The 27,182-nt window shown below is 38.8% G+C and overlaps 1 protein-coding gene and 1 pseudogene across 7 annotated transcripts in view; one reads left to right on the top strand and one right to left on the bottom strand.

Annotated features, from left to right (window-relative positions):
* Positions 1-27,182, top strand: part of EML5 (EMAP like 5) — a 187,029-nt gene that overhangs the window by 156,063 nt on the left and 3,784 nt on the right. For 2 of the 7 annotated variants that reach the window (XM_017524634.1, XM_017524635.1), the window contains 13 exons: positions 509-587; positions 2,321-2,450; positions 3,614-3,712; positions 8,001-8,021; positions 15,352-15,525; positions 16,135-16,343; positions 18,389-18,546; positions 21,231-21,345; positions 22,756-22,944; positions 23,126-23,298; positions 24,640-24,802; positions 25,088-25,191; positions 26,567-26,720. In XM_017524634.1, coding sequence (XP_017380123.1) covers positions 509-587; positions 2,321-2,450; positions 3,614-3,712; positions 8,001-8,021; positions 15,352-15,525; positions 16,135-16,343; positions 18,389-18,546; positions 21,231-21,345; positions 22,756-22,944; positions 23,126-23,298; positions 24,640-24,802; positions 25,088-25,191; positions 26,567-26,720 — 1,768 coding nt within the window. Of the gene's footprint in view, positions 1-508; positions 588-2,320; positions 2,451-3,613; positions 3,713-8,000; positions 8,022-15,351; positions 15,526-16,134; positions 16,344-18,388; positions 18,547-21,230; positions 21,346-22,755; positions 22,945-23,125; positions 23,299-24,639; positions 24,803-25,087; positions 25,192-26,566; positions 26,721-27,182 lie in introns of those variants that run through there. The other 5 variants (XM_017524636.1, XM_017524637.2, XM_037737109.1 and 2 more) reach the window with 5 other exon arrangements.
* Positions 8,737-9,573, bottom strand: LOC108301479 (annotated as a pseudogene).

Below are 27,182 nucleotides of genomic sequence, written 5' to 3'. Positions count from 1 at the left end.
GGGGCTGGGTGCGGTGGCCCACTCCTGATCCTGTAATCTCAGCACTTTGGGAGGCTGAGGTGGGTAGATCACCTGAGGTCAGGAGTTCAAGACCAGCCTGGCCAACATGGTGAAACCTCTACTAAAAAAAATACAAAAATTAGCTGGGTGTGGTGGCGCACACCTGTAATCCCAAATAGTAGGAGGCTGAGGCAAGAGAATCACTTGAACCCAGGAAGTGGAGGTTGCATTGAGCCAAGATCATGCCATTGCACTCCAGCATGGGCAACAGAGCAAGACTCCATCTCAAAATAACATAAAATAAAATAAAATGAATAGAAGTTCTAATATTTTCTTTCTACCTTCCCACTTTAGAATCTCTCAAGATGTAGAAGGCAGTCTAGGACCACAGAATGAGGTCATCTTTGGGAAGGTGTGACAGACACTTCTCTGGGAGGGATGGTGTGAGAGAGTCAGTGAAGGCACTGAGTGCTGCATGCCTTTTCTCCTTCCCACTTCTCTGTTGCAGGCCCCCGGTGAGCAGGGCCCCACCACAGCCAGAGAAACTCCAGACAAATAATGTAGGCAAGAAAAAGAGACCTATAGAGGTAAGGAAAACTCACTCTCCAGTGTCACTGAAATGTATCCAGAATTCCTTTTTATAAAACATCCAAGTCTTATCATTAGTTTTCATGAAAATTAGTATATTGAGTACTCTTTTTGTTTGACTAAATTCTTACCTAAATCTGAGTTTTGGATTGATATTCTCTGTTTCTCTTAATTTTTTAAATTAGTCTTCCTTTTACTTTTCTGTGAATAATGCCCTAATTGAACTGTATCTCAGAGAACTCCTAGAGCTAAATATGTGTGAATGATCTTTTGTTTATAGAAGCACAGACACCTTGGCAGTATCTAATACTTAGTGGCTTCAATTTGTAAATTAAAGATTGCATACTTATACCAAATCAGAAATTTTAACCCTATGTGATATATTCACTGTATAGGGTTCATGAAGGCTATTTCTCCTTCTGTCTCTGCTTTCAACCAAAGTAACCTTCCATAATAATTGAGGAAGAAGGAAGACTCTCCAGGCATTTCATAATACCATTATCAGCAGCAAACAAGCAAACTCTGCTAAATCAAGCATAAACAAGGTGTAAAGCTGTGCAGTGCTGACTGCTGTAGCTCCTTCCCCAACCTAGTTCTACAAGGTCAATGAAATGTACTTTTCAGTTGCAGAATTATCTGCCAGAACTTTAGCATGAATTGTCAGAGACAGTATACTTCGTTTTTGTCCACCACTGATGACTATACTGTTTGGATTCTTCAAAGTATGTGACTTGGACATAATTTATCCTGAATCATGTAGGTAGATCAGATATTTTGATTAACAATGAGCATAAAATTTTTTTTCTTTTGAACACAAAAGAAAAAAAAACAGATTTGGGGATAGATTCCCCTTGGGGATGCCAAAATCCACAGGTGCTCAAGTGCCTTATATAAAATGGCATAGTAATTTGCATATAACCTATGCACATCCTCCTGTATATTCTAAACCATCTGTAGATTACTTACAATACCTAATACAATGTAAATGCTGTATAAATATTTATAGTTTCTGTATAAAAATGTTATACTGGTTTTTAAATATTGTATTATTTTTTATTTTTCCCCTAAATATTTTCTCTCTGAAATTGGTTGAATTCTTGGATATGGAGGGTCAACTGTACCTCAATGTTTGTGAAATCTTAAGAACTAAAGTTCTTGGAATCAGACTACTTTGTGATTCCATTTTCCTTTTTATAACTTTATGTAGAACAGTATAGAATATGTGTTTAAGCCGCCCAAAACAGGTTATATAAAGAAGTATGACTAGCTTTTTTTTTTTTTTTTTTTTGAGACGGAGTTTCACTCATGTTACCCAGGCTGGAGTGCAATGGCGCGATCTCGGCTCACCGCAACCTCCGCCTCCTGGGTTCAGGCAATTCTCCTGCCTCAGCCTCCTGAGTAGCTGGGATTACAGGCACGAGCCACCATGCCCAGCTAATTTTTTGTATTTTTAGTAGAGATGGGGTTTCACCATGTTGACCAGGATGGTCTCGATCTCTTGACCTCGTGATCCACCTGCCTCGGCCTCCCAAAGTGCTGGGATTACAGGCTTGAGCCACCACGCCCGGCCGCAGAAGTATGACTAGCTTAATTGTGTATATGATGTTTGTAAAATATCAAAAATGCATACTCCATTTTGACTCTAGCCACTAGCATTATGTATACAGGAAACAATGGTGAACATTTAGACGTGATAAAGAATATAATGGTTTTATTATCATTATCATTGTAGGACCTTGTGTTGGAGCTTGTTTTTGGTTATCGAGGCAGAGACTGTAGGAATAATGTTCACTACTTAAATGATGGAGATGATATAATTTATCACACTGCATCCATTGGAATTCTGCACAATGTTGCTACAGGTAGGAAACCTTGATTCTCCAACTAACTGCTGTGAACTCATTTTCCACTTCTTCATTTTACTTGCACAAATCTATCTTTATTCCCTTCTGCACGAACTGCTGTCACAGTCTTACAAGGTCTCTTCACTGTCGATACTACCAGATGAATCACATTACACTTCTTTGATCAAAAAACTTCAGTTTCTTCTGGGCACGGTGGCTCATGCCTGTAATCCCAGCATTTTGGGAGGCTGAGATGGGCAGATCACTTGAGGCCAGGAGTTTGAGACCAGCCTGGACAACACAGCAGAACCCCATATCTACTAAAAATACAAAAAATTAGTTAGGCATGATGGCACACACCTGTAATCCAAACCACTTGGGAGGGTGAGGCATGAGAATCACTTGAACTGGGGAAGTGGAGGTTGCAATGAGCCAAGATCGCGCCACTGCACTCCACCCTGGGCAACAGAGTGAGACTGTCTCAAAAATAAACAAAAACAGATTTCAGTTCCTCCCCCACTGACTTCAGAACATATATAAAGTATGACTCAATATGGCCCAAATTATTAAATGGAAAATTACTACTGGTTTCTGTGTGACCCTGGTGAATCTTTTTCTTTGAGAAACCAAAACAGAAGGATCATGGGCTGGCACTCAAAATCCTCCCTAACTCTAGTCCCAAGCTGCCTTTCCAATGCTGTTACTCATCTTTCTTCTTCATGACCCTACACTTCAGCCAAATGAGCCATTTATATGCATACATAACACTTTCCTGCCTTTATGCCTTTGCCTAAAGCGTTTCTCTGCCTAGAATGCCCTTCCCCATTGACTTTTACATTTGTAAAACCTGTCTGGGTCGGTCCAGGAGTACCATATTCCCATGATGAGATTAATCTTTTCTGCTTTGAATTCCCATAGCATTTTGATCCCCACTCTCTTGTGACACTTGGAACATTGAGCCTTGTACTGTATTGTTTATCCCTTTTACTGGTCTATACCATTAAAGAATTCTGAATCAATTTTCTATCCTTATGATGCTGTACACATAGTAAGCGCTCAAACATAATATTTTAAATAAGCAAATAAGATAAAGGGTAGTTTATTCTGGGTAAGTGCGTTTGGCTGTTATATCTTAAAGTTTTCAAACTTAATTCTCAAATTCTTTTTTTTTTTTTTTGTAGGTTCTCAGAGTTTTTATCAGGAACATAACGATGACATTCTGTGCCTCACTGTAAATCAGCACCCCAAATTTATCAACATAGTGGCAACTGGCCAAGTAGGTATGTTTCTGTATTTTAAAAAGAAACAATTTGAAACATTTGTTCAAAGAAATTCAATATCCAAGGAAAAAAATCAAAATATATTTATTGATTGTTCAAAATCTATGTATACGTAAAGCACTACCAATTATAGCATATTATTTCCTTCCAGGTACCTTTCTGTAACTCACTCTGGTTATCTGAGTTGGTCTTGACAATCCAGAATTTAAACTATTGTATGGTAGTTGAAATAGCTGGATTTAGTCCTTTAGCAGGAATTTCTGGTCAGCATATATTCATATTCAGTAGCATATAAAGCAAAAAAGAAGAGTTTGAAGAGGAAGTAGTAAATAAGGGCAGTAAGAAATAACTAGACTGGGTAGGGTAGAACACTGCTTCAGCAGGTGTTTAGGCTAGAAAGAAGAGAGGACCCAAGTCTGTTTTTTGTTGGTAAATCCCTTCTGCCTTTTTCTTTTCTTTGTCGTTGGTCTAATTCACCAACTGTTTTGAGCTGTTTTGAAATATACCGGTGTTATTTTACCCTGTGAAAAACTTAAAGGCCATAACTCTACAGTCAAACTGATGAGAGGATAGCAGGTCTATTTAGGACATATCTGCCAACTTGTGATTACTAAATATGAATATGGCAGAAGTTTCATAAACTTCAATAAGTTTGTAAAATTTATTGAAATCATTGAGTGTGTTGGATTTCATTGGGCCTTGATTGCTAAGCTAGCTTTCCAGTTTTCTTTTCTTCTTGACGAAGGTAATTTATACTTTTAATATTTTTATTTTTTATGCAAGTACTAAATTGATAGTCAGGAATTTGTTGCCTGGGTTGCCTGGTTCTGAAACTATGCCACATAGACTTTTGTATTTTTTCTTTCTGTACAGTTCTCTACTTTTAAAAGTAAGTAGAATGTTACCCATTATACAGAAAATATTCTAATCTTTGCATATAAATATGAAGGTCTAGCCTCTGTTTTTTGAAAACTTAGCTTCATCGTGCTAAGTTTTTTGAAAGTGGAGTCTTATTTTCACTCTGCACAAGGAACAAGGCCCATCTCCTTGAGGAATGAAGAGACTATGTTACCTAAGTACCTAGATCAATGCTTCTTGGTACATAGTTACTGTTTAGTTAATTTTTATTGAGTAAATTCATTTATTCAACAAATTTACTGAACACCTGCCATGTGCAAGGTATTATTTTAGGTGCTGGGGATACAGGCAACTTACAAAAAGGCAAAATCCCTGTATTAATGGAATTTATATTCTGCACATAGAATTCAAGAAAGTATGGTTCTTTCATTTCCCACTTTGGCTTTTCCTTTTCTTTTCTTTGCTCTCCCTCCCTAATCCCTGTTAGGCAACTTTATTTATCATTTTAGTGTTGTAGTTTTCTCTCTTAGTTAAGAAATACCATGGTCACAAATTAATCTTTTAGGAATTTGGTCGTTTTCTCCCCTTCTTTCCCTTTATTTTGAAAGACAACACTGTAGGAAATATGAAATAGTTAATGATATCCCTCCTCTTTCTTTCCAAGTCAAACTATGGGCAGTACAGAGGTAAATTTTAGATTATATATGTAACTCCATTCCTTGCAGGATTTGTACCCTTCCAGAAAATAGATTTTAAAAAATTACTGGAGACCAATTAAGATAGACTCAAGGGAAGACTAAAGAATGAGGAAGGATTTTTTTTTCCTCTGTCTCTCTCTCTCTCCACACATAAAGAGAATTGTTTTGTTAGTTACTTTGCTGTCAGGCTTGTTTAATACCCACAAAGCATAAAACAACATTTACAATGTTTATTGTTCCTTTTGTTAAAAATCATATGGATCATAGAGGAATTGAAATGTTTGATTTTGTACTGTTTTAGCCAGTTACATTCAAACTTTTCTTTTTCTTGGCTAGAATCTTGGAATTTTAGGGCCAAGTATATCATTTTACCCTCTCTGTTATAAGGTGCTTGAACCCTGCTGCCACTTAATGCATAATGAAGTAGTTAAATGTTTTCCTGGAAAGCTTAGTTATAAAGTGATTCTTCATATAGAACAGAAATCTGTCTATGATTACTAACTAATCTTTGGCCCTCATTCTTGTGGTGCCTAGAACATCTAATCACATTCCCATGACATTATCATCCAGTTTTGGAGATAGCTAGCATATTCTCTGAGTCTTACCTAGCTCATCTCTTTTATTTATTTATTATTATTTTTTTTTGAGACAGAGTCTTTCTCTGTTTCCCAGGCTGGAGTGCAATGGTGCAATCTTGGCTCACTGCAGCCTCCTCCTCCTGGGTTCAAGCAATTCTCCTGTTTCAGCCTCCTGAGTAGCTTCAACTACAGGCTTGCACCACCAAGCCTGGCTAATTTTTGTATTTTTAGTGAAGATGGGGCTTCACAGTATTGGTCAGGATGGTCTCAATCTTCTGATCTTGTGGTCCTCCCGCCTTGGCCTCATAGTGCTGGGATTACAGGCATGAGCCACCACACCCGGCCTAGTTCTTCTCATTTAAAAGGTCTCCTTTGGACACCCTCCAACTACATTCCATGGAACAAGTTGTACATGAGAGCAAGGGATTGCTTTTCATGGGGGAGCCTACTTTTCCACTGGACCATGCTTTGGGTATATGGAATTCTCTACCAGATGGTCCTGAACCTACTAATGGGCTTGCATGAGCCTTTTCTCTGCACCCGTCCTCCCAGTGACAAACTGTATAGCCAATGTGCATACTCTTGAGGGGTGGCCAAGCTATTCATTGTATAGAGGTGGATGGAGTTTTAACGTACTAGCTGGGATAACCACGTCTTAAAAAAAAATTGAGCTGCCATGACAGATATTACAGAGTTTGTAGCCTAAATAACAGAAATGTTATTTTTCAATTTCTGGAGGTTGGAAGTCCAAAATCAGGGTGCCAGCATGGTCAGGCTGTGGTGAGCACCTTCTCTGTGGTTTGCAGATGGCTGTCTTCTCATTATATCCTCATGTGGTGGAAAAAGATTATCTTTCTCCTGTCTCTTCTTATAAGAACACTAATCTCACTGTGAGGGATGCATCCTCATAACCTCCCTACCTCCTAACACCATCACACTGGAGATTAGGGTTTCAGTATATGTATTTGGGTGGAAGACAGACATCCAGTTCATAGAACCACACATGAGCTTCCATGGTTCTTTGTGGTGTGGGATGGAAGAGAGTGGGACAGGTTGTCTCATGTTACCCAAACTCCAAGGAGTTCTGAATTGCATCTGTCTTCTAGGTCATTGTAGGACTGTACTCATCAAGGTAGGAGGCTAGAATATATTTCATTTGATAAGTTTTATCTCGATGGATAGCTTTAAAATATTTTGGCCAATGATGTTTAAGCCTTCATTTGTACTTCTGTCCCAGACCATGTTAATATTCAGAGACAAACCTGGTCTCTCCAAACCAAACACTCTCAGTCTTTCAACCAGTCTTCAGGTGGCATAGTTCCAAGCCCTCTCACCATTTGATTGTTAATAGAGCATATTCATAACTAAAAATGGTATTTCCTATGTGGTCTGCTCAGCAGAGTTAAGTACTTTATTCTGTTTTTCCTCATGTTCCAGGTCAAGACATTATTGTCCTATGTTATCAATATGTTTTGAAATCATTATTTCATATGGATATAAAGCTTTACCAAAGCAAAAAACAATCACCTGTCTTCAGTGGATTTCTCAGTTTTTACTCCTTTCTTTCTTGCTCTGAAGACTGCTACTTTGAAAAGTTTGGTTATTAGGTATTTCTACCACAAATATAATGAGCATAGGCTTTCACATTTTCTTTCTCGGCAAACTTGTACTCATATGGAAAAATCTTTAGTTGAAAGGAAGAACTGTTTTCCTTTCTTGAGTTATACAGTAACCTTTGCTATCATGTCTCCCAGCTCAGAAGGTTTAGATCTAATTCTTCCCTGGAGATAGAGATGCATTAAAACTCCAGAGAGTCTATTATTAGCAGTATATTTTTATTAACCAAAATGAGGGTAATATCAATTTAAATCATACGAATATAATTCTAAAAGTTGTTATAATTAAGTTTATGTAACTCATTAAATGCAAAGAAAACAAAGTTTTTATCCAAAGGAAGATTGAAAGATCATACACAAAATGTTAATATGTATGTATAATTAGAATGAGTGCCTTCTCTCACAGTTTACTCAATTAAATGTAATAAAACCAATTTTGTATATAATAGTTTATTTACAATTAATATCTTTTGATATTTGGGTTTTTATAGGTTTTACTGTGAATATGTTATTTATAGATAATTATTTTCCATTCTAGGTGATTCAGCAGACATGTCAGGTAAGTAAAACTAAATACTTTCTGCTTTATTTATATTGTTTGGTAATGATGGTGCAAATTGAACTTAAGTTCAAGTATATGAGTCCGTTCTTGCATTGCTATAAAGAACTACCTGAAACTGGGTAATTTACAAAGAAAAGATGTTTAATTGGCTCATGGCTCCACAGGCTGTACAGGAAACATGGCTGGGGAGGCCTCAGGAAATTTACAGTCATGGTGGAAGGCAAAGAGGAAGCAGGTATGTCCTCCATGGCTGAAGCAGGAGGAAGAGAGAGAAAGGGGAGGTACTACACATTTAAACAAGCTGATCTCAGGAGAACTCACTTTCACAAGAACAGCAAGGGGGAAATATGCCCCTGTGATAGTCACGTCCCCCCAGGCCCCTCCTCCAACACTGGGGTTACAATTCAATGTGCAATTTGGGCAGGGACATAAATCCAAACCATATCATCAAGTATCTTGTAACTCTATAAAAAACTTGTGGATTATTTTTTAAAATTGAGAATACATTATTTTAATGTCATGATTCTGAACTAAATCTGTGGTAATAGTAACAGTTTTTTGGGACAAGCATGGTGGCTCACACCTGTAAATCCAGCACTTTGGGAAGCCAAGGTCTGAGGATCACTTGAGCCCAGGGGTTCAAGACCAGCCTGAACAACATAGACCCTGTCTCTACAAAAAAAAATTTTTTTTTAAAGATTCATGAGACAAATATATTTAAAAATTAATTCAAGAGCACAGATATGATATGCATACTACCGATATAAATACAATGTGATTTATAAATGAGAAAAAGTTAACAATGAATGGTATTTCAGAAGTTGAAAAGGTGACGCTAACAGTGCTAAATACACAGGCTTTATTTTCTTCAGTTTTTTCATGAATTTAATATAAAGATGAGTCCATTGTGCAACCTAAAAATTTACTTATTAAAACTATATTAATACTTTAATAAACTACACAAAAAGGTAATGAGACAAACATGTACATTTATGGAACTGCATGTCAGTCAGGCCAGTTCCCTGCAGAGGGAATTCCTGGCATGACCTCATTCATCTGCGAGGACACAGAACAGTCCTTGTTTAGACATACACATTCATCTACTGCTCAGCATGATCAGCCTTCCACTTCTTGATGGTTTCCCTCTGCTATGAATGCATATGTCCAGTTGTCTGCTTCTTAGAGCAGACATTTACCTTCCTCATCCACCAGCCATTGGAGGAGGACTGGGGCCACGCAGATGATTGATTCTACCCATTCTTCGGGGAGGGTTTCCCTCTTCCATCATCATATCTGGAATCAGATGAGTTTCCATAGCTGCTTCTTTTTTTCACATCTTGCTGAAGCAGGGTTTTGAAAAATAAAACCACAAACTCAGCTATTCCCCAGAAGAAATCTGTTATCAAAGATAATCTCCATGGAGACTGATTCCGGCTGTCCAACACCTGTCCGTTCGAGATGTAAACCATCTTGTCCCACTTCCCCGCTTCGGAGCGACTGGGCGCCTGGCCCCTCTCGGTTTCCGTACCTCCAAAAATTTTTTAAGAAATTTAAAAAATAGTAATAATGGTAAAAAGAACATATTGTGACCTATTTCATGTGCCCCGCACTGTTGTAAGCACTTTAAGTTTTATTTGACTTGTCCATGCTTATTAAGTTATATATGTTCTGTGGCAGCTTTTGTGCTACAATGGCAGAGGTGAGTAGCAGCTACAGAGGCTAAAGATGACACTCATTTGTTTGCACTGCTTTTTGGTACCCTGCAAGTTCCAGTAACACAATTATAATTCACAGATTTTGAGCACTTTCTGTTATCTCTTGTTATTTTATTTTGGTTTTTAACCAGTAAATCTCTATCATGTCAAAGCAAGGTCGAAAAAACAAAAATAGTTTTTGAATATCACACTTTTAAGGCACAGTGAAGCATGGATTATATTGTAATCAAATGAAATGACAGGCTGGGTATGGTGGTTCACACCAGTAATCCTAGCACTTTGGGAGGCTGAGACAGGAGGACTGCTTGAGGCCAGGAGTTCAGGTCCAGCCTGGGCAACAGTAAGACCCTATATCTACAAGAAAAAAGAAAAAAAGAAAAACTAAAAAATGGTGATGATTTGAGATGAGATGGCAATAAATGTGATGAAAACAATAGATGATGGCAATAAAGCAAAGTATTTGTTTTCTCCCACACATTCAGCAGTTGACTAGGAGAAATCACAGAACTCCGAGGTCCTTAAGGCTATAGTTTATACAGTGAACAGCAAAGGGAAAAGACACATGAGGTGGAATATGGAGCATCTAGTCCCAGGGTTTCTATGTCTCCCTAACACCCTCGTGCCAGGGGTTACACAGAACTCTGCTGCTTCCTCCAGCAGTCAAATCCAGCAACACACGTGAGGTGCTTCTGCCTAGGCAAGCCTACTGAAGTCTGAGTCCAGAGTTTTTACTAGGGGCTGGTTGCATAGGCATAAAGACCAGCCTCAATTACCAAAATACCAAATTCCCTGAAGAAAGCAAGTGTTCAGCGCCCTGGGTGGATAAAAGAGCTTTGTCGACATGGAGAACACTAGCCCAGCAAGCAGGCCCTTCTGATGACAGTAACCTTGGGCCTGCTTGTATTAACTCTTTCCTGTGCAAGCCCTGAGGCTGGATCAAGAAACTGGGAGGTCAGTGTGACTGGAGGAAGGCCTCCGAGATGAATGTAGAGAGGGATAGTGCTCAGCTTATGCAGGATATTGTAGCTCAGGGAGAAGAGTTTGGATGCCTGCTAAGTGCAGAGTCTGTCACTGGAGAATTTTAAACAAGGGAGTGATGTGATCTAGTTTATACTTTGAGAAAACCACTCTCACTACACTATTACAGAGAATGTAGAGGAGGAAGAGAGCAAATTGGAAAATTAGGAGGCTGTTATCGTAGTCCAAGCAAAAAACCGTTAATCGGGGTGGCAGGAGTGAACGTGGAGAGAACTGGACAAATATGGGATGTATTCTGGAAGGAAAGCCATTAATCCTTTCTGATTAATTGGATATGAGGGTATAACAAAGTGAGGAATCAAGGCCAGTTGTTGATTTTTTTTGCTTGATCAGTGAGCTAAATAAGATGGGGAATACTCTGAGAGAAATCAGTTTGGCAGGAAGAAATTATCCACAGATATAAGGAGCGAAATTTATTCAACATTCTTTCTTGTACAAATAGAAGACTGGTAGATTTGGGGATGGGAAAATAAGGAAGTCCTGTCTAATGACTTCCATTTTTCCCTGTATCATCAACTGAGAGTGAGGTGGTAGGGAATGTGTATTGGATTGGGACAAGGATAAAGTTTTTAAATTGTCACTTTGGAATGTGGGAGAATAAATACATTAGAAGAGATATGAGCTGAGTGCAGTGGCTCACACCCGTAATCATAGCACTTTGGTTTGTCTTTTTTTTTTTAAGATGGAGTTTCACTCTAGTTGCCCAGGCTGGAGTGCAATGGCACAGCCTCAGCTCACTGCAACTTCCACCTCCCAGGTTCAAGCAATTCTCCTGCCTCAGCCTCCTGAGTAGCTGGGATTACAGGTGCCCACCACCATGACCCACTAATTTTTTGTATTTTTAGAAGAGATGGGGTTTCACCATGTTGGCTAGGCTGGTCTCAAACTCCTGACCTCAGGTTATATACCCACCTTAGCCTCCCAAAATGCTGGGATTATAGGCATGAGTCACCACACCTGGCAGTCCTAGCACTTTGGGAGGCTGAAGTGGGCAGACTGCTTGAACTTAGGAGTTCAAGACCAACCTGGGCAACATGGGAAACCTCGTTTCTACAAAAAAAAATACAAAACTTAGCCAGGTGTGGTAGCATGTGCCTGTAGATCCAGCTACTCAGGAGGCTGAGGTAGGTGGATCAGTTGAGCCAAGGAGTTCGAGGCTGCAGTGAGTCTTGATTCCACCATGGCACTCCAGCCTGGATGAACTTGTCTCAAAAAGAAGAAAGCTATGGTATAATTATCATTGAACACATCAGTTGGTTTTCAGTGGACACTAAAGGAATATCTTTTGTCTCTGACAAAATAATTTTAGCCCTCCTAAGACCTTAGAATTTGATATTTTTGATCCTTAAGGCAATTAAGCTGAGAAAGCTCACCCTCTGGTCTTGGTTACTATTTGTAGTGACAGGCAGTTGCCCACAAATAACTTTAGTGGGTGTCTATGCATCTTACAGCAGAGGAGAAGAAAATGCATTAGCACACAAGAATGAAGAAGGAGGGTAGTCTCCTGAGTGTGCTCCTTCCGGAGCGTCACGATATCATCCAGAACCCAGGACTTTCCAGCTCTTCTGCTCTGCTATCCACAGTGTTGGCTTCGCCCATAAGGCTGGTTACATTTGTGGACATGAAAATGGCTGCAGCAGCAATTGGAGTTACATGCTTCCTTGCTGTTATCCAGTGGTAAAGAAGGGAAAAAATCCTTGTCAGAACCGTGACCTAAAAATCCTTCCTTTTAGCCTGACTGAGTCATTCTAGGACACAAAGCAAACCTCATACTAAGAAGATATTAGGAGAATACCATGTGCTGATTGGTTTAAATCTGGGTTATTAAGCTAATCACTCAGGTCTGGGTTGGGAATGGAGGCAGTATTATCACAGTGAGCTCAGACTTATTAGTTGAGCATGCGGTTTGTAAGTGAATCACTTACGCTCTAGGAGGGAGTAGATTCCTGAATAAAATTGGAGTCTTGGTAGGAAGAAGGGATGTAATGGATGCTGAGTATGCAGTAAGAAGTTACTCACTACAGAGACTAAAGGGCAAAATACAATTGGCATACCTAATGGCCCATGTTAAAATTTTCTTTTAAAATACAGTTTTTATTATACTGCATCAGAGGCAAACTAGGGGACAAAGAATATCCTTTAAAACTTTGATTCTTGTAAGACCCAATTCACAATTTAGACACTTATGGCATCTCTATACAGGAAACAAAGAGTCAAAAATGGCAGTGAAAAGTTAGTGGGATTGATTTTCTGAAGGGAACTAGTTAGGGGGAAAGAGCAAGATTGGAACCTGAATACTGAGAACAGCATACCTGTACTGCCTCTCCCAGCTCTGAGTTATGTTAGGGCAATTCAGTTATCCTCTCTGAGCCTGAATTCAGGAAAAAACATACCTACCTAGAAGGCAGGCATTAGAAAATATGACATGTCCCCAGTAACATGCCTGCCATGATAGGTACTTAATACCTCATGTCCGGAACAGGAGGAATAAGAGTTGTATCTGTGTTACTCAAGCATCAGGAATGACCATTTCCAGATGATAGGAGAAAATACCATATACCTAATGAACATAGTTTTATCTTTCTTTAGTAACTTCTTTAGTAACTTTCTTTAGTAACTTCGAAAGGTCCTGAAAATTTGCATTAATGTTAAATAGTGTTACTCATGTAAGTTTAGAATACTCTAAGTATGTGGCAATTCCATTACCTCACACACCTATAGGTTTTAAAACATAAATTCTGCTTTCAGCTTTTTGCTGTCTCCTTTAATTATTTATAAAAATATGACAAGCTCAGTAATTTAAGATTCCTTGTTGTTTAAATTTTGGATAAATAAAACTTTGAAACTTATGGTACATTAAATTTGGCAGCAAGGTCAGGCATGGTGGCTCACATCTGTAATCCCAGCATTTTGGGAGGCCGCGGCAGGTGGATCACAAGGTCAGACATTCGAGACCAGCCTGGCCAACATGGCAAAACCCTCTCTCTACAAAAAATACAAAAATTAGCTGGGCATGGGGTTGGGTGCCTGTAATTTCAGCTACTTGGGAGGTTGAGGCAGGAGAGTCTCTTGAAACCGGAAGGTGGAGGTTGCAGTGAGCTGAGATCGAGCCACTGCACTCCAGCCTGGGCGAAACAGTGAAACTCCATCTCAAAAAAAAAAAAAAACTAAAAAAAAAAAATTTTGGAGGCAAAAATTAGTGATATTTCTTGAAAATCTGTTGTCTACCTCATTCATGATTTGGCAAATATAACGTGAATTGCCCAGAGGTGCTTTTTGTAAATATAAAAATATTTATCGCTGACAAAAGTTATAGAGTGATCTACTAGTATATATTTACATTTTAAATTTAAGCCACCTAACATTCTTTATTGAGCTTAAGTTTACCTGTACCTTGGGGGGTACTGACTTTTAATGAATGAAGAATATTTTAATTTTAGTCCAATATTTACACTGTTGTCATACATTTTACAAACATAACCTATTATATGATAAACTTCTACGTATATTTCCATGTAGTTTTGATATTTTACAGTTGCATAAATCTTTGAACAGTTTCTACTTAATGATACTCAAATTTAAGTCTCTGGTTTAATATATTTTAACTTCTTTGAAGAACTGTCAGATTTAACTTACCATTGTATACTACAAATAGCAGATGGTATAAAATCTAATCTAAATTTATCAGAATATTTTCTTTAGGGACTAGCATTTATTTCTGCATTGAATGATTTAAGGCAGCTTGTCTTATTTAATGTTTCTCTATTTTTAAAACATAACCTTTATAATTTGAAACAAATACTCTTTAGTATTTTTATTGCTTCATTAAAAGTACTTATGCTGAATTGACCTATCCATTTTTATAGGGTACAGTTCATAAAAAAAAATAAAGCTTTGTTTTTTTAAATTTAGAAAATATGGAAAACTGGGATAACTTTTTAAACAGCAGAAACAAGCTACACAAGATTAATTAATACTAAACACATTTTTTTTTAAGATTAGCAGTTTTATGTTTCTCCTGAAATCCTGGTTTTTAAATAAATGTCTTATAAAGTGAAGTGAAATTAGCTTTTACCAGATATCTGTCTGTATGGTTGAAAATTTCTTTTGAGATCTATTCGGGTGGTTTCCTATCTACTGCCTTTCTCAATTTGTGTCTGCTTTTCATTTCTCTTTCAGGTAATATCAGTACTGAATATATACTTGCTGTTTAATGTTTATTGTGTAATATTTGTATAATTCTCCATATAATTGTATAAAGTATACATAAAACTTCATTTGTTTTTAATTCTTTAAAGTTGAGCTTGCCTGATTTGCTTGTCTAAATGCTGTTTTTCCAATTTGGAATATAGCCTGAAGACATGTTCTATATTTTTTCCTTTTCTTTCCTCCCGACCCCCAAAACATTCCTTTCCTTTTTTAAATTTAGTCTTAGTTTTGAGCTGTTCTTTGTTTAGTACAGTTTTTGTTTGGCACATATTTGTCCATGTTTCAGAGATGAGTGTGCATCAGCTTTAGAAACAGAAACATTTATAACAGGTCGATTACAACTTTTTGATTTTATCTTTATTTAGCTACAGCTCCTTCTATTCACATCTGGGATGCAATGAACAAGCAGACTTTATCTATCCTAAGATGCTACCATTCAAAGGGAGTGTGTTCAGTCAGCTTCAGTGCTACTGGCAAACTATTGCTGTCTGTGGGACTAGACCCAGAACATACTATTACCATTTGGAGATGGCAGGAAGGTAGGATTCTTTTGTATGTCTGATTTTTTAAAAAACAAGAATACAAGGGTACTAGAAATTCTGTATTTAATATTTGCCTTAATGTTTGTGGTTGAAACAATTATTCGGTGTAGCCCTACACAATACACTGTACACTGTTAGTGGTACTGTAGGTATATTTCACTTTAAAAGCCCAGTGGATCTGTAACCTCACAAAACAGATAAATCAATGAAACCATTATTAGTATTACAAATGATTCACTGCTATTTCCTTTAAGCAAGAAACTATGTATTTGTTTCTTATTAATGATTTGATTGGTTTTGGAGAATCTTATCAATGAAAATTATATATATTTCTAATGACAATGGCAGATCAGCAGGATAATACTACCTACTACACTTTAGACAAAATGTTTTAAGTTATATAAAGAAAAGTTAATGGACTGAAAATAAGTGAAAAGGACTCAATACACAAATAATTGTAAATCACATATTGCGAGGTAGTACAGCAGGGGCCACTGGCCTCTCTTCTAAGTCTTTTAACTACGTATTTTACATATTTATTTGATGCTAACTGTTGATTAGCTTGGTTCTTATAATAACCTAGATAATTTTGTTGTATCTTATCAGGTGCCAAAATTGCCAGCAGAGCTGGTCACAATCAACGTATTTTTGTGGCAGAATTCCGACCAGATTCAGATACCCAGTTTGTCTCAGTGGGAGTAAAACATGTGAAGTTCTGGACCCTGGCAGGAAGGGCTCTTCTTAGCAAAAAAGGGCTACTGAGCACACTGGAAGATGCCCGGATGCAGACCATGCTTGCTATTGCTTTTGGTGCAGTATGTCTCTTAAAATGCATGTGATGTGACTTTGACTACTTTACATTCTCTTGCCTTAGATCATCAGCCACATTAATGTTGTTGATATGGCACTGTGATCTGCTAATCATTACATGTCCTGGTCAAGCATATATTTCATTTTTCAAAAATCTAGAAATCAGGGAGTGAAAAGAATGTTAATGAGGGGGAAAAAGGATATTTTTTTTTTTTGTAACAAAATCTCACTCTGTCGCCTGGGCTAGGGTTCAGTGGCAAGATTATACCTCACTGTATCCTCCATCTCCCAGGTTCAAATAATCCTCAGCCTCCCTAGTAGCTGGAACTAGAGAGCGGGTACTACCATGCTTGGCTATTTTTTATTTTTATTTTATTTATTTTTTGAGACAGAGTTTCACTCTTGTCGCCCAGACTGGAATGCAGTGGTATGATCTCAGCTCACTGCAACCTCTGCCTCCCAGGTTCAAACAATTCTCCTATCTCAGCCTCTCCAGTAGCTGGGATCACAGGCATGCACCACCACACCCAGCTAATTTTTTGTATTTTTAGTAGAGAAGGGGTTTCACCACATTGGTCAGGCTGGTCTTGGAACTCCTGACCTCAGGTGATCCACCTGCCTTGGCCTCCCAAAGTGCTGGGATTACAGGTGTGAGCTACCGGGCCTGGCCTAATTGTTTTTCATTTTTAGTAGAGACAAGGGTATATATTGCTTAGGCTGGTCTCAAGTTCCTAACCTCATGTGATCCTCCCACCTTGGCCTCCCAAAGTGTTGGGATTATAAGCGTGAGCCACCGTAATAAGGATTATGATGAACATTTGATTCCTTGGACTACTGTCATACTCAAATGCATTCTTTAATCTTGTAATTGTCACCCTAAATATTCTAAAATTTCTGTCTTCCTTGTAGTTCTACATGGTCCTAAAAATTAGAGTAAAAGAAAGGTAAATCAAGGAACATGATTTTCAAATGACTTAAGCTGGTACTTGGGTTTAGGATTTTCCTTTGCTTTTTATCATTTAACACATTGCTTATCATATAGCTGGAAGCGCTATGGGCTAGCGTCTTGAAAGAGGTAGTGAGATAGAAGGAAATAGCACAATTCCTGGCCCTGATAGAAGTGTGCTCAGAAGCCCTGCTCTCCCCTCACTTTATTCCATCTCATCTGGGCCTGTGGCTTCCAGTCCACATCTCTTTCCTTTAATATCCTGCATTTGCTAGTCTGTATAAATCCTTTGGTGCATCAAAAAACTAAGTGGATTTTTTAATTGAAGTGTTTATGTGGGTATGCAATACTTGTAGGAAAAGTTAGAGTTTTAGAATATTTAAGTACACTTACATTTTTTAGAAAAAGACCAATGAAATTTTGTTCGTGCTATGTCAAATTTCAGTTGAACATTTTGGGTATTCTTAATGTAAGACCGGGCAGGCACAGTGGCTCAGGCCAGGCACGGTGGCTCATGCCTGTAATCCCAGCACTTCGGGAGGCCAAGGCAGGTGGATCACTTGAGGTCAGGAGTTTGAGGCCAGCCTGGCCAACATAGTGAAACCCCATCTCTACTAAAAATATAAAAATTAGCTGGGCATGGTGGCAGGCACCTATAATCCTAGCTAGTTGGGAGGCTGGGACAGGAGAATCGCTTGACCCCAGGAGGTAGAGGTTACAATGAGCTGAGATCACACCACTGTACTCCAACCTGGGCAACAAAGAGCGAAACTTCGTCTCAAAAATAAATAAATAAATAAATAAATAAATAAATAAATAAATAAAAATAAACTGGAATTATAGTATGTTAGAATTGGAAGGGAAGAATTGTCCAAGGTTATTCTAGCTAATAAGCAGCAGAATTGGAAAGGAAAAGATCCTGACAAAGCTAAGCCTCCAGTTCAGGTTTCCCGACTCTTGAATTCAGTGCTGCTGCCACTATACAATGCATGCTCTTTGTATCATGGGTGAGACAGCATTACACAGACATAGAAAATTACATGGATTTGAACTCTATTTGAACTTTTGATGAATTTATCTCCCCCCTCCCCCACTCCTTTTCAGAATAACTTGACGTTTACAGGTACCATCAGTGGGGATGTCTGTGTGTGGAAAGATCACATATTGTGTAGAATTGTGGCGAGAGCACACAACGGGCCTGTGTTTGCCATGTACACCACCCTGCGAGATGGACTTATCGTGACTGGGGGCAAGGAAAGGCCGTGAGTCCTCTTTCTTTTCACAGAATATTTATGCATTTGTGACCTACCTGAGGTTTGCAGTTAATTTTTCTAGTTGTTTCTAGGCTACAGAGTGTCCTCTCGGACCTTCCTCCTCATATGCTTCTCCTTTATTGCCTTTTATGTGCCTTCTATTGATTTGCATTTCTGGTCTTAATTCACTTCCAATTGTTTTCCTGTTGGGGTCATACTTTTTCTGAGGTATGGTTAGGCAGTTGTCCTACAAGTTAAGAATTACTTTTCTTAATGTCTGTAGTATTTGCTGAGTAGGAAACCCATGGGGGAATCTTAAGCCAGGATTGTATTTTGTCTGCCTGCTCTCTTCGTTTTTGTTCAGACTGGATTCCAAGTAGTAGAATGCACATTGCTTCAGAAACAGATGAGGGGACTAGAGGGAACTGCCTTGTTTCCTTTTGCTTGAGGCAAACTTAAACTGCTTTATACAAGAACTCAAAATTTGACAAGAGGCCTTTTCCTGATTGTCAAATTTCCCAGCAGTAACCACATACTTATGATGATTTGTCACCAACATAGTCATGCATGTTGAAACATGACATGTAGGCCAGGCACAGTGGTTCACACCTGTAATCTTTGCACTTTAGGAGGCCAAGACAGGAGGACCACTGGAGCCCAGGAGTTCGAGACCAGTCTGAGCAAAATGGTGAAACACCATCTCTATAAAAAACACAACAATTAGCTGGGTTTGGTGGCACATGCCTGTAGTCCCAGCTACTTAGCAGGCTGAAGTGGGAGGATCACTTAAGCCTGGAGAGGTCAATGCTTTAGTGAACTGTGATCATGCCACTGCACTCAAGCCTGGATGACAGAGTGAGACCCTGTCTCAAAAAAAAAAAAGAAAAACAAACATGACATATAGGTGACTGACATGTACATTTCAATACAGGATTGAAAGAACCCACATATGTTCATTAAACACAAGTGCAGAGCTTTTGCCTTTGACATAAAGGAAGAACACACATAGGCATGATTTTTCCAAAGACAAGCAATTCATCTAGCAGAAAATGAAGGAATACATTTTTCAGTTCTTCCAGGAGAAAATCCATAAATGGGCTCTATTTCATCCTCCAACAGTTGTATTTCCCACATCATTTACTCCTGCATACCCCCAATCACTAGCCTGCTAAACTGTTCCAGTGAGATATTTTAACAGATGGTAGGGAAGAAATAGCCTTCTGTTTTGGCCTTTAAAAATAAACTCTGGTGGGCTGGGCGTGGTGGCTCATGTCTGTAATCCCAGCACTTTGGGAGGCCAAGGTGGGCAGATCACCTGAGGCCGGGAGTTCGAGACTAGCCTGGCCAGCGTGGTGAAACCCCATCTCTACTAAAAATACAAAAATTAGCCAGGTGTGGTGGCAGGTGCCTGTAATCCCAGCTACTCAGGAAGCTGAGGCAGGAGAGTTGCTTAAACCCAGGAGGTAGAGGTTGCAGTGAGCCGAGATTGTGCCATTGCATTCCAGCCTGGGCAACAGAGCAAGACTCCATCTCAAAAAAACACCAAAAACAAAATTCTGGGTCAGGAGTGGTGGCTCACGCCTGTAATCCCAGCACTTTGAGAGGCTGAGGATGGGGGCGGCGGATCACGAGTTCAGGAGTTTGAGACCAGCCTGACCAATATAGTGAAACCCCATATCTACCAAAAATACAAAAATTAGCCTGCTGTGGTGGCGTGCACATGTAATCCCAGCTACTTGGGATGCTGAGCCAGGAGAATCGCTTGAACCTAGGAGGTGGAGGTTGCAGTGAGCTGAGATCATGGCACTGTACTCCAGCCTGGGTGACAGAGCAAGACTCTGTCTCAAATAAAATAAATTCTGTAGCATAGCATTTGCAATTCTGTTAACTTGGCTTACATTTCCATTATCTTTTTAATAAAATCTTTTTTACATCTCCTTAATCAAGAAGTATCATGAGGCCAGGCACAGTGGCTCACGCCTATAATCCCAGCACTTTGGGAGGCCAAGGCGGGTGGATCATCTAAGGTCAAAGAGTTTGAGACCAGCCTGGCCAACATGGTGAAACCCCATCTCTACCAAAAATACAAAAATTATTGGGTGTGGTGGTGCACACTTGTAATCCCAGCCAATTGGAAGGCTCAGGTAGGAGAATCACTTGAACCTGGAAGGCGGAGGTTGCAGTGAGCCAAGATAGTACCACTGCACTCTAGCCTGGGAGACAGAGCAAGATTCCATCTTTAAAAATAAAGAAAAAAAAAAAGTATCATGAGAGAGGATAATATATGGTAGAGGCTAAATAAAATTATGCTCACGTCAGAAAAAAAAAGCTTTTCTCAAAATTCACTGAAACTGAATGTTTATTTTGATTGATAACAGTATATCCTCAAATTGCCATAGAAAGTTTAGAAGAGGCCGGGCACAGTGGCTAACACCTGTAATCCTAGCACTTTGGGAGGCCGAGGTGGGTGGATCACCTGAGGTTAGGAGTTCAAGACCAGCCTGGCCATCATGGTGAAACCCCATCTTTAAAAAAAGTAATAATAAAGTTTAGAAGAATATTAAAAGTAAATTATAAATATCAGGGCCCTTTTTTTTTTTTTTAAGGATTCTGCTTATAACTTAGTATTTGTTTATAATAAAAATTATAGTAGCCAATAATAAACACTTACTCTGGCTTGGTTATTTACTTAGGTCAAAAGAAGGAGGAGCAGTTAAACTGTGGGATCAGGAACTGAGGCGGTGCCGTGCCTTCAGGCTTGAGACAGGACAAGCCACAGATTGTGTTCGTTCTGTGTGCAGAGGCAAGGTAAGATGTTCTGTGAGCTGATACAGTGCAGCAGAAAATAAACAGTGGCTATTATTTTGATTCTCACCTTTTGCAGCTTAATGAACAATACTTAATAATGCATAAAGATGGATTTGCTTACCAGCATTACCGTCTTTGCTGCTTTCTTTGCCAAAGCTGGCACTAGTGTGGTGTATAAGATAGGAAGCTATTCTGTCTAAACACTGTATATAAACCTCCAATATTTTCTTGAATCTGCCCCATTCAACAACTATGGTAGACAGAATTGAAAACCGTAGCCAGTTTACTCATTTGGTTTAGGACAGCTGTCTCCATTTAAAAAAAACACACTCCCTAAATAAAATGTGTTATAAACAAACAATGGAATACTATTCAGCCATAAAAAATTATGAAATTCTGGCCGGGCGTGGTGGCTCACGCCTGTAATCCCAGCACTTTGGGAGGCCGAGGCGGGTGGATCACGAGGTCAAGAGATCGAGACCATCCTGGACAACATGGTGAAACCCCGTCTCTACTAAAAATACAAAAAATTAGCTGGGCATGGTGGTGCGTGCCTGTAATCCCAGCTACTCAGGAGGCTGAGGCAGGAGAATTGCCTGAACCCAGGAGGCGGAGGTTGCAGTGAGCTGAGATCGCACCATTGCACTCCAGCCTGGGTAACATGAGTGAAACTCCGTCTCAAAAAAAAAAAAAAAAATGAAATTCTGTCAATCTTGGTGGCAACATGGATGGGACTGGAGGATATGATGTTAAGTGAAATAAGCCAGGCACAGAAAGATAAATACATGTTCTCACTCCGATGCAGAAACTAAAAAAGATGATCCCACAGAGATGAAGAATAGAATAATGGTTACTAGAGGTGGAGAAGGGGGAGAGGGAAGTGGGGAGGTGATGGATATGCAAGTTACCCTATGCCCCATAACTATGTACAATTATGTGTCAATTAAAAAAAAATTTACAATTCCTGTGAAAATTTTTTGAGTGTGCATGTATTAAGTGTATTTATAAATCATATACAGATATTATCTTCAGTCTGCATATTAAATAGTTGATAAGCTTTTACTTTTTAACTAAATTCTAGTACTTTCTTCCTATATACCACTGCACTTAACCCCTGTTTGGAGATCCTAACATTATCATAGTCAAAATAAAAACTTTGATTACTGAAGAATCCAGGTATATTGTCACAGAAATGTTCTATTCTGTAGCATGGCCTCTAGTATGTAACCCATTCCAGTGTTCTTACAGATAGATGTGTGCCTGTAGTAACAGAAAAATTTGCATGAGTTAATGACTGCCTTGCTACTAGATTAGCTCAAAGCAAAAGTTCTCTGAAAGTAGGTCAACAGGGTCATTTTTATATTATGCTGTTGTATTATGTTCAATGTATTGGTCCTACTTGTGTTTCAGGGCAAGATACTTGTTGGGACAAGGAATGCTGAAATAATCGAAGTTGGAGAGAAAAATGCAGCGTGTAATATTTTAGTTAACGGTCATGTGGATGGACCAATCTGGGGACTAGCAACACATCCTTCCAGGGATTTTTTCCTTTCTGCTGCAGAAGATGGAACAGTGAGACTTTGGGATATTGGTGATAAAGTAAGTACAGATAATTTTTTAAAAGAGATTACAATTTCTAAGAAGAAAAGTTGGAAGTTCTAAATTGCTAGTGCTTAAAGAAAGAAGTGTCTCAGAATTAGGTTGAGAATGTTGTGGGGAAACTGGTTTAACTTGGAAGTACTTAGTGTTTCCTATGACTTTTTTTTTTATTTAAATGCAGAAGATGTTAAACAAAGTGAATTTGGGACATGCTGCTCGTACTGTATGTTACAGCCCAGAAGGCGACATGGTGGCTATTGGAATGAAAAATGGAGAATTTATCATTTTACTAGTGAGTTCTCTAAAAATATGGGGAAAGAAGAGAGATAGGCGATGTCCAATCCATGATATCAGGTTAGTGAACAAATGAAATAGAATTTCTAGTGTATACTTGATACAGCTTGCATTTGAAAAATTTTCCTTAGCTATACCTTCAAAGAGGTCCCCAGAGCCTATAGCATTTTCTCACATTAGACATTGTATGCTGAAATATGGCTGTTTGTATACTTAATTCTTCTTGCTAAATTGTAAACCCACTGGGCACCAGCACGGTGCCTTATAATACCAAGTACTAGGTAATGTTTGATGAATTCATGTTAACACTTAGCCATGTCCATTAAGTTCATCCTGCTAAGAGGTATCTCCCACTGTCATAAAAGGGAGTCATCTGCCCTTCAAAAGTTGTCACCCTGGAAAACTAAAGCCGTGACTCCAAATATATCTTCTTAATAACCTCCGTTTGGGAATATGTAGTTCATTAATTTAATCAATACTCATTGAGTAAATGTTTCAGAATCTAAATTAATTTAATGTTTCTTGAACCTTTTTCAGTGCTTAAGCATATTTCAACAGTGGCTACTATTTACTGAGCACTTCTATGTGATCAGTAGATAATATTGAATCTAGGTCTGCCAAAAGCTTGTACACTTTTCCTCAGTAAAATCCTTTTACAAATGAAACCTTCCTCAGAACTTCAACATAAAAAACAGTAACAGTGGCTTCCCTTAGCCATGTCCCTATGGTACCTCAGTAAGACTCATGGGCCATTTCAAGAGACTGAATTGTCCCATATGACTCCAGGGATTGCTAGGCAAATAGCATTTCACTTTGGCTTTTAAATAAATTCTTCCAAGCTTCAAGTTGTGTCACTTCACCTTAATAACTGGAGGTTAGTTAAGCTGGACTGTGTTCTTGGCTTAAGACACCATTTTTTCCAGATAGAAGAAAACTAGCTTAATGAATTGTTAGCTTAGTAATTACGTAATGCTAATAGCTTTAAAAAGCTGAGGTGTTTTGGCTGGGTGGTGGGGAGTGGGGACGGACATGACTTATACCAGTAATCTTAGTACTTTGGAAGGCCAAGGGGGAAGGATTGCTTGAGGCCAGGAGTTTGGGACCAGCTGGGCAACATAGTGAGACCCCACCTGTATTTAAAAAATTAAGTTTTTTAAACCATGAGATATTTTTAAAGGAATTGGGAGATGATAATAGGAAATATTTAAAAATGAAGTAAAATATAAACTTATTTCATGTACCCAGACAATCCCAGTATACATAATCAGTTGCCTCTGTCAGGATCTATTTGAGGCCATATCACACGTTACTTTTAAGAGAGAAAGGAAAAGTCACTGATCTTAAATGTTTGTAATACTTCATGTGGTCTGACACCATTTACATATTTTGTTTTGTATTCAGATTTAGTCCAGATTCCCGGTATCTGGCAGTGGGTTCTAGTGAGAATTCAGTGGATTTTTATGACCTGACATTGGGCCCCACCCTTAACAGAATCAGCTACTGCAAAGACATTCCAAGCTTTGTCATTCAAATGGACTTCTCTGCAGATAGCAGATATCTCCAGGTACAGTACCAATACGATATACCCAGGTGGCAAGTTCGTGTTAGTGAATGCATTTAAAGTTCCCTAGTCCGAGCTTCTCAACTCTTGCCTTCTTATCTTCCAACCAACAGCTCCTCTTTCCTCCCCCACATATCAGTGCGTTTATCCTCTAAATTTTTGTAGTGATCTTTTGCATACTTAATAATGCTAAACATGTAAATCAAGTAGCAATATGCTAGTATTCTGTAAACCTGTGGATTTTGTCTCTCACCTAATGCAATTCTTGTCCCGTTTTAATGATGAAAGGTCTCTAGTGGCTGCTATAAACGGCATGTCTATGAAGTGCCTTCAGGAAAACATCTTATGGACCATGCCGCTATTGACAGAATTACTTGGGCTACATGGACTAGGTAAATACTTCATATATTCACAAGGCAAGAACTGACTTTGAAGGCCAGTTAGAAAAATTGGAAAATCCTATTTCTGAACTGTTAGAGCCACTCCACCAAGGAATAGTAATTGAGTTTCAAGTTTCTGTTACCGTATCTTGAACTTTTCTTAGGAAGAGAATACGTAACAGTATGTTCACGTTGAGACCCTTTGTATTGAATATATTTCCATGTTTTATCAATTCCCATGATTTATCAAGGTTTTTTTTAAGGAAATGAAATCAAAGTTTTAAAGATACTCTGGTATTTTTCTTAACATTAAATTGAATGACTGGCATAAAGGTATTGGGTGCTGTTAAGCAACTATGAGTTCTCTATCTATGGGAATGCTATCTTGAATCTTTTAGAAGTCAAAGCTTATAAATCTGTTCTAATTTTCTGGCTGTATGACAGGTAACCATGACTATCGATTTTTTTTTTGGCCAATGAAAAATGCCACCAAATTTTTGTATCAGCCAGGTATTACGGTGGCTCATGCCTGTAATCTCTGACACAGGAGGCTGAGATGGGAGGATTGCTTGAGCCTAGTTTGAGACCAGCCTGAGCAACATAGCGAGAACCCATCTCTGAAAAAAATCTTTTAAAAAAATATTTCCTATATAATAAATCATTTTCATTTTTGTAGAGATGGGGGTCTCACAGTGTTGCCCGGGCTGGTCTCACCTCTTGGCCTCAAACAGTTCTCCTGCCTCAGCCTCCGAAAATGTTGGGATTACAAGTATGAGCTGCTGGACCCAGCCAAGTATCACTTTTAATTTGACAAATATTTCTATCAGTTTTTGGCCCGGTGCAGTGGCTCATGCCTATAATCCCAGCACTTTGGGAGGCCAAGATGGGAGGATCGTCTAAGGTCGGGGGTTCAAGACCAGCCTGACCAAAATGGAGAAACCCCATCTCTACTAAAAATAGAAAATTAGCTGGGCATGGTGGCACATGCCTGTAATCCCAGTTACTCAGGAGGCAGAGGTAAGAGAATCGCCTGAACCCAGGAGGCTGAGGTGGTGGTGAGCTGAGATCACGCCATTGCACTCCAGCCTGGGCAACAAGAGCAAAACTCTGTCTCAAAATAAGAAAAATAGTTCTATCAGTTTTCATAAAGTACTACTTTAATTATAAAATGAGTAATCTAGAAACCCTTCAAATTATAAAATTTCATTTTTAAAAGGAGATAATATACTGATGAAATTCAGGTATCCAAACAACTAGCCTTACCATAATTTACTTCTTGTATTTTAAGTAATACATTAGGGTACTTAAAATCGCCAATCAACTTTTTGAATATGGTCAACCTGCCCACCCTTGCTATGGTGAGTTTTCTTTTGTTCCTTCCCTCCAGTATTCTAGGAGATGAAGTTTTGGGAATCTGGTCCAGACATGCTGAGAAAGCTGATGTCAACTGTGCCTGTGTATCCCATTCAGGAATCAGTCTTGTAACAGGAGATGACTTTGGCATGGTTAAGTTATTTGACTTCCCATGTCCAGAAAAATTTGTAAGTATGTGTGTTTAGTATTATCAGTTTGCTCCTAATTTTGATGTCTGATCATCAGCACTCTTCCCATATATTTTAAATGTTTTGTCCTAATTTGAAAATACTTTCAAATTTGTATTTCTGAATTTTCCTCAAACTTTCTAAATCTATTTAGTCTGAAATAAAAGCTATTAGAGCCAGGCCTGATGGCTCACGCCTGTCATCCCAGCACTTTGGGAGGCCGAGGCAGGTGGATCACAAGGTCAAGAGATCGAGGCCATCCTGGCCAACATAGTGAAACCCTGTCTCTATTAAAAATACAAAAATTATCTGGGCGTCATGGCACATGCCTGTAGTCCCAGCTACTCAGGAGGCTGAGGCAGCAGAATTGCTTGAACCCAGGAGGCAAAGGTTGCAATGAGCCGAGATCGCACCACTGCACTCCAGCCTGGTGACAGAGTGAGATTGTGTCTTAAAAAAAAG

Source organism: Cebus imitator, unplaced genomic scaffold (genome assembly GCF_001604975.1).
Source record: "Cebus imitator isolate Cc_AM_T3 unplaced genomic scaffold, Cebus_imitator-1.0 Scaffold34, whole genome shotgun sequence".
In the NCBI taxonomy this organism is placed as follows: Eukaryota; Metazoa; Chordata; class Mammalia; order Primates; family Cebidae; genus Cebus; species Cebus imitator.
This window is presented reverse-complemented; position numbering and strand designations above follow the sequence as displayed.